The sequence below is a fragment of the Takifugu rubripes genome, chromosome 17 (genome assembly GCF_901000725.2).
Source record: "Takifugu rubripes chromosome 17, fTakRub1.2, whole genome shotgun sequence".
In the NCBI taxonomy this organism is placed as follows: Eukaryota; Metazoa; Chordata; class Actinopteri; order Tetraodontiformes; family Tetraodontidae; genus Takifugu; species Takifugu rubripes.
The window spans coordinates 16,826,573-16,834,548 of NC_042301.1; the positions used below are offsets into that span (position 1 = coordinate 16,826,573).

General features: G+C 49.5%; 1 protein-coding gene across 1 annotated transcript; it reads left to right on the plus strand.

Annotated features, from left to right (window-relative positions):
• The first annotated feature begins 1,059 nt into the window (after window positions 1-1,059).
• Window positions 1,060-7,200, plus strand: septin3 (septin 3). Its single transcript, XM_029851054.1, has 10 exons — window positions 1,060-1,375; window positions 3,024-3,422; window positions 3,529-3,657; window positions 3,928-4,009; window positions 4,135-4,272; window positions 4,516-4,633; window positions 4,728-4,823; window positions 4,890-4,986; window positions 5,123-5,174; window positions 5,385-7,200. The coding sequence occupies exons 1-10, from the start codon at window positions 1,075-1,077 to the stop codon at window positions 5,512-5,514; spliced, it is 1,542 nt and encodes a 513-aa protein (XP_029706914.1). The 5' UTR covers window positions 1,060-1,074; the 3' UTR covers window positions 5,515-7,200.
• Window positions 7,201-7,976: the final 776 nt, after the last annotated feature.

Here is a 7,976-nt window from a genome sequence, read left to right on the forward strand (position 1 = left end):
CCTCTGTCTTCAACGCTGCCAGTTCCAACACTTAGACTGAGTCCATCTCCAACGTCCGGGTGCCAGGGCACCTACGTGGACGCCTCAGGAACCAGGCAGCCGTCCCCTATTGCTAGAGAAAGACGTGCTAGGTCAATTAGCATCACACATACTAATATCGAGCCCGTGTCCAGCAAAGAGAAATCAGTACATGAGAGAGAAAATGATGTTTTTGAACCTTTAAAGGATGTCCCTCATCCTGCCCTGAGAGGGGACTCTTCCAGGACATACTCCCACAGACAAGCTGCTCTCGCCCCAAATGCCTTTTTGCTGCATCAAAAAGTTGATTTGGCCAAAAATGAAAGCAGCAATTTGCATAAATCAAAAATCCCGCCCGGGAAAACAGGCCTCCGTACGACCCTTCAACCAAACTGGGACTTAAAACAGCGGCTGGAACTCCTCCCAAATGCAGCGACAAGTGTTCAAGCTTCAGAGCCTGAAGGGATTCCACCGGGAAAGTCCCAGCTGGCGTTTGATGCGCGGCCAAACCCTCGGGGAACGCACAGAACGGCTCAAACTGCAGGGTTTGGCTCAAAGGAACCAGTGCAGGATCGCTTGTGCGCAGGAAGAGATGCAGATTTAGCAGCCCCCCCACTGGGCCCAGATTCAACAGAACGCTTGTGGAGTCGGTCAACTGGACCATCCCAACGGAGGCCGTTCAACTTTAACACTGCAGGAAACACACACGCCCCACTTCAAAGACCTGGGGATGAAAACAGGACCGTAATACCTGGAGCTGGACCCTCCTCAAGGCCCCCCCAACAACCCAGCGCAGCTCAAAACCAGACGTGTCCTCACACACACCGATGGCGCCCCAGAATAGAGAGTACAAGGATCGAGGATCGTTGCTTCCAGGCTGAACGGGACCCATGTTCGGGTCAGACTGAGCAGCGTTTGCAGGGTCCTGACCAGCCGCACGGCGTTCTTCCTGCTACGTGCAGCACGTTACACACTAAATGTTCCCATGTTACACCATGCAGCCAAAACAGGCACGCGGGGCCTAATAAAAGCCGGGCGGCGTTGACCCTCAGTGACATGGAGCTGAATCAAAAAGCTGAGGGACCAGCTGAGCCGCCAGAATGTTCATGTGTCAAAAACTGGCCCCTCTCTGTGGAGCAGAGGTCGCACATCCAGAAGGGTTCTGGCTACACATCAAATGGGGCCTTTGACTCTCCGCTCCAGCCACAGCAGGGAGTGGACCAGAGGGCAGCTGACACCGCGCCGACGGCCTCCTCCTTACCCAACCAGCCTCAGTACCGTCGCTCAGACAGGGGGATTTTCCTGGAGGAGGACCCTTATTATGTCACCATGTACCACCCTGGTTCAGTATATGTGGGTGAGTAGATAACCAGAACCTTTGACAGACCGCCAAGCTTTATCTGAAGGAGGTGGGGTGGGATCCCATCTCAAAGAGGGTGCTCAAAGCGGATAGTAAAGGGATTTAAGCCTTTTTCCTTATCAGCAGTGACAGGCGTGCGGAAGAGAGGCACGGCGTTATTAAACGTGACTTGTCCAGGCGGACCTGCACTAAATATGCCGGAGACAAATCCAAAATATGACCAAAGGGGAGAAACTCAGAGATAAAAGTGTGAGTACGATGGCAGAGTCGAGCTTTTCAGGGTCATTCAGGTGGGACAGCAGCATTAAAGGCTTCCAGATCTGCTAGTGTGGCGTAGCTGAAGCACACCGTGGCCTCAACGGAGGGTTAACGGGGACCTAGTTATCTTCCTAAGCTAACAGGTTAAACTCCTGTAGTGTTTTACAGAACTTAACTGTCGACTAGAGTTGTTAGAAGGAGTAGATATTTGCACCATGTCTAATTGAAAGAGGAGTTCTTGAAGATTAAAGTTAACAGAGGTTACTTTTTTTTTTAAAATATTTGAAAATGGCTTTATCTTTATATTAGACCTACATTTGAAATGTTAAGATAGAAATCTAACCGTGCACTTGTTGACCAACTGATGATTTGGCCATCAGAGTATTTACTCCACTGATCTTATATTTTCTGATAAGATAAGCGTGTAAAAATGACACTTGTGTTGTTATTTCGTCCATGAAAGTATTTTTGACCTTTACGTGCTAAAGTGGCGGGACAGGCACCGTGAGCCCCCCCTCCCTGGACAATTCTAACACCCCCCCATTCAGACTAAACGCGACTCTTCTTGCGCCCTTTAACGTTCGACAGACGTTCGCTGCCTCGGCGCCACAATGCGCATGCGCACTGCATCTCACCGTCCTTCTCCTTCTGTCGCCGTGGTAACGGAAAAGGGGGGCTCGCGGCAGGGGGGGAGAGGTACCCAGACACTTGAGGCCGTTGCACATCGTCTCGGTTCGGATAGAATCACAGCCTGGTCGGATCGGGAGCAAACCCAGTTCTTCCCGTCCTCCCCACGAGCGGATTTGCGCCTCATTAATCGGACCTCGGTAAGTGTGCCGGACCCCCCAGGAGCGACGGTGGCTGTGGGCGCTAGCAGCTAACGGAGCTAACGCTGTTATCAAGCATGACTGGAGGGAAACAATAGGCTGGACGGGCCGGGATGAAATTCACTTGAATGGTTGCGTAAATGGACCGATGTGGCCGTCACGTGATATCCGGAGCCAAAATAAACTAGATTAAAAATATCCTCATATGTCAGCACCAATTTGAACCGCGCATGCTTAGTTAATTCTGGGGAAATCTGCAGGTCTGGTTCAGACGGGGGGGGTGCATCCTGGTTCGGTGACCCGTCCGGTCCCCATGTGTCGCTGGGATGCACAGGCTCAAAGCATGCTGCTGGTTCTGGGCCCGGGCGCAGTCATTCAGCGGTTCTGTTCTCGCTCCAGCACCAGACCAGGCTCTTCTGTCGTCCAAGCGCAGCTCTAAAGCCTTGTGGTTACAAACACGGCACTTTTTAAACCCAAAATGAGCACCAGCTCCACCTCCAACCCGAGAGCGATATCACCAAATATTCTGGGGATTTATTGATTTGTTCATCCTCCTGCAGACATGTCGGACATTGTCCCTCCAGAAGTGAGACCCAAACCAGCCGTCCCTGCCAAACCTCCAAATGTGGGGGCTCCGTCTCCCTCCAACCCCTTCCCCCCTGGCATCGGGGCCCTGGGTGGAGCTGCCCCTCTTCCTCCAAGTGGTATTCCGGTCCCCATCGGGAGCCATGGCCCTGTGGTGCACATGAGCAGCCACAGCACGGGCCACGGTACCGGCCATGGGGGGAGCCACGCTGCGGCCCACACTTTAGCGCACAACGGAGGCCAAGGTCACGGCGGCTCCCACGGCGCCGGCGTTGGGTCGGCTTTGCTGGGCTACATTGGAATTGACACCATCATCGAGCAAATGAGAAAGAAGACCATGAAGACGGGCTTTGACTTCAACATCATGGTTGTGGGTGAGTCGACGGAGCCCAGTAGGAAGGACCAGGACCAGGACAGCAGAACCTCCTTGGTCTTTGCTTGTAGACTGTTGTTCTCTGACTCCTTCCTGTCCTGCCTCAGGTAACAGCGGCCTGGGGAAGTCCACCCTGGTCAACACCCTGTTCAAGTCTCAGGTGAGCAGGAGGAGCGCCGGCTGGACCCGTGACGAGAAGATCCCCAAAACTGTGGAGGTCAAGGCCGTGTCTCATGGTCAGTTACTGGTCTCCTGCTGATCCATTTAAACAGGCGACCACACGAGGACGAGACCTGTCTGGAAATTCCGCATTTACCCGTCGGTTTCATTTTGAAAGGGCAATAATCCCAAATCAAGTAGAATTCAGTCCTAAAATATCTGTTACTGGGACGAGTGGGCGGCTCAGAGCTCAGACGTTTGCTTCCCATTTTAGGGATTTTATCAGGTGCATTAAGCGGGTCCGTGGTTCCCGAAGGTAAGCAGGTGTTTCCTCTGCTTCCTTGCAGTGCTGGAGGAAGGAGGCGTGAAGATGAAGCTGACCGTCATCGACACTCCGGGCTTTGGAGACCAAATCAATAATGAAAACTGGTGCGTTTTCCAAACCGTTGAAGCTCTACGCCAGCACTTCCTGATTCCTCCTTCCTTCCTTTAATGACTCTTTTTGGTGTGACGGCGTCTCAAGATCATTGTTCTTCTTCCTGGTTGCTCCACAGCTGGGAGCCCATCTCAAAGTACATCAACGAGCAGTACGAGAAGTTCCTGAAGGAAGAGGTGAACATCACCAGGAAGAAGCGCATCCCTGACACCAGGGTGCACTGCTGCCTCTACTTCATCTCCCCGACGGGACACTCGTGAGGCTCTTCTCTTATGGACAAACGTCCATCTCACACATGTTATCTCTTATCTCTTATCTCCCGTTAGAAGCCCCAAACTTCACGTTACCTTATAGAACTGAACTCTTGTTCTGGATAACGGTCCTTGTTCATAGATCTCTAGATCCAGCAACACTTTTCTTTAGTACTGACGAAAGATTCTGAAAAACCTACTCGATCCTCTTTCCTCGTGGCGTTTGCTCTCCCCCCCCCCCCCCCCAGCCTCCGCCAGCTAGACGTGGAGTTCATGAAGCGCTTGAGCCACTCGGTGAACATCATCCCGGTCATCGCGAAGGCCGACACCATGACGATGGAGGAGCGGCAGGAGTTCAAGCAGCGGGTGAGTGTCAGCGTCGCTCCTGTGGTGCTGGAGCTTCTGGAGCTTCTGGAGCTTCTGGAGCTTCTGGAGCTCATGTGGCTGTTTTGTGCTGTAGGTAAGAAAGGAGCTGGAGATGGGGGGGATCGAGTTTTACCCTCAGAAAGAGTTTGACGAGGACATGGAGGACAAGAGCGACAACGATAAGATAAGAGTACGGAGGCCGTGGAGAGCGTGGCGTGTTTGTGTTTAGAACCATGTGACACGCTTGTGTCCACAGGAGGCCATGCCTTTCGCTGTGGTGGGCAGTGACAAAGAGTATCAAGTCAACGCCAAACGGGTTCTGGGGAGAAAGACGGCGTGGGGAATCGTGGAAGGTTGGTAACGAGATGTCTGCGTAGAGTCCTAACGAGGCCTTTTCCCCTCGGACCCGCGACCGCTGACACGTTGATGCTGATGATGTTTCCGTCTTCTGACGTATTTGAGCTGATCCTGGTTATTGTGCTGTTGCAGTGGAAAATCCCAACCACTGCGAGTTTGCTCAGCTGAGAGACTTCCTGATCAGGTAATCTTGGTTCTTTCAGATCATTGGGATGATGCTGGCAATATTGATTATTACAGCTTACTAATGGTAAAGAATTATTACACATTGATACATATTAAAAAGGTTCAGTCAATCAACAGCAAAATGGAACCTGTCAAAAACAGAACAATGATAAAAGAGTTAAACTGTGGAGTTGAGTTCACACAGGCTCATGCACCACATGTCTCCCAGGTCTCACCTCCAGGATCTGAAGGAGGTCACTCACAACATCCACTATGAAACCTACCGGGCCAAGAGACTGCATGAGAACGGGGGGCTGCACCCCGTATCCTGCAACGACACCCAGGAGAGCAACCTGTAGGCAGCCGGTCGGGAACTGACGGGACGCAGCATGTAAACGGAGCGCAGACAGGTCTCTGTCGCCATGGCGCCACAGCATCGCTGCATGCTCTGGACATGTTCCAGCCGATAATAATGTGTCCGTTTTTGTGATTCCAAATTTCACGACATTCCCTCCATTCCCTTGTGATCCATGCTTCCAAACCCGTTTTCTCTTTAACTGGATTATGATGAGAGTAACAGTCGTGCAGCCACCCTTGGTGCCATCATGACATCGATACTTTATCACTGCCTCCATCTTTATCATGACAAAGCACACGTGAACACACATTAGCTCACGTTTGACAGGCCTTTCTCTGGTCAGCTACAAACATGTGTGATTTCTAACCGCCTTTGCTCTGGTGTAGTATTAAATGATTATTCTTCCTCCATTAGCCAGCTCAGCAGCTCATTCTGTAGAACATTATCTCAGTTCATTTGCAGAGAGGATTTATTTGTACCTGTCCTAACAAAAATGGACTTTCTATAAGATGATGTGTGCATTGACCTGCATCCAAAGATCAAGTGAGGCAGCGTCTGTCCAGTTATGCAACACGTGTGTGAATCTGCAGCCCTCGTTCACAACAGTAACACACACGACCTGAACACTTGCACTGCCTGATGCTCCTGCACTGACGCTAAAAACTGCATAACAGATGAATAGATTAGTGACATTTCACCGTTCTTTTACCAGAGGACAGACTGTCATGTAGTTTATTCTACATCCAATAACACTGCAACAGAAGCAATAACGTCATTTCTGAACAGTGATGTCTTGCACAATTCTAAGACACCCAGTGTAAATTCTTTGAAATTTAGCCTCACTTGATGTTTTTATTTGGTTTGAATTGCTTTTATTATTACTTCATACGAGTGAAACGAGATCACTATTGTCAGTATGTAAAGAGCAAAAAAACCAACATTTATTTATTGCACATAATTTAATGTATTTATTTATACACCTATTTATCTGCTGAGTAATTGTTCAAAACTAGTTGAACGTAACTGTAGTACAGCGGATCTACCACCTGGTGGCAGCACCACACCGCGTTGATAACCTGGACTGGGTTGATGCACAGATTACGATCTTTTGCCAAACTACCATAATAACGTCTTAAAATGTCTTAAAACGGGGTTTACGAACAGCTTTGATACTATTAACACAACCTTTTTTTAATGGTACCTATCTAAATTCAGGTTTATTCATCTCTAAAGCTGTTTACAAAATTTTCTTCAGGATTTAAAGTTATGTAGTTATCTTCCTTAAACTCAAGGAATGGTGGGGGTGTAAGTGTTCTGATCCCTCCATTGATCCATCATTATGTTGTCGTTTGGAATCATGCAACCATATAAAGTACATTGTGGGCGTGAATTTGGGTAAAAGCCTAAATGTGCAACAGTGTTTATGTGCACATGCCGATCATGGCATGTTTCTGTGTTCAACACAACTATTTCTGAGTGTGTAATGTGCAGTAAACTGATATAACATGACAAAATGGCTTTAATTAAATTGTGCCCCCCTCTGCTCTTGACACATGTTGAATCAATAATCATTGATCTACTTTTCTTCGAGGTTTGGCTGCATATTGTGATAGAATTTTCAGCATTTAAATTATTTATATATTATTGCAACATTTCCTTCATTGAATAAAATCACACCCCCATGTCTTTGGAGTTGGTTTATTTTAGCTAGTTAAACGCTGATTATTCTCAGAAGCAAGGACACGTTGCTCTCTTTTAAAGCTCCCTTCAAGATGAGAACATGATGTTAGATCCACACTAGTCTTGGAGTCCCTGGATCCCTTCACCTTTACGAGGATGTAATCTAGTGCTGAGACTCCTGCCAAACTACTGACAACTCTCGAGGAGACAGAAGGCACAGTTCCCAGGATGTCAGAGAGGTTTTCCTAATCTTTGGTATTACTCACAGCAGTCACAACCTTCCCTCTGGGAATAATAGTGAGGGGCGGAGCAACCATAATGAGGGGCGTTGGAACCACAATGAGGGGCGGGGCAACCATAATAATGGATGGTGTGACCATGATGGGGAGGAGCAACCATGATGGGGGTGGGGTGACCATAATGGGGTGGAGCAACCATAATGAGGGGTGGGGTGACCATAATGGGGTGGAGCAACCATGATGGGGGTGGGGTGACCATAATGGGTGGAGCAACCATAATGAGGGGTGGGGTGACCATAATGGGGTGGAGCAACCATGATGGGGGTGGGGTGACCATAATGGCGTGGAGCAACCATGATGGGGGTGGGGTGACCATAATGGGGTGGAGCAACCATGATGGGGGTGGGGTGACCATAATGGGGTGGAGCAACCATGATGGGGGTGACCATAATGGCGTGGAGCAACCATGATGGGGGTTGGGTGACCATAATGGGGTGGGGAAACCATGGTGGGGGGTGGAGCAACCATGATGGGGGTGGGGTCA

Bases quoted from the DNA above. Each gene is read 5' to 3' on its own strand.
- septin3 (XM_029851054.1), top strand. From the start codon at position 1,075: ATGGAGCTGAATCAAAAAGCTGAGGGACCAGCTGAGCCGCCAGAATGT. The intron at 1,376-3,023 runs GTGAGTAGATAA...ATCCTCCTGCAG, and splicing joins CCCTGGTTCAGTATATGTGG to ACATGTCGGACATTGTCCCT. The intron at 4,634-4,727 runs GTGAGTGTCAGC...TTTGTGCTGTAG, and splicing joins GGCAGGAGTTCAAGCAGCGG to GTAAGAAAGGAGCTGGAGAT.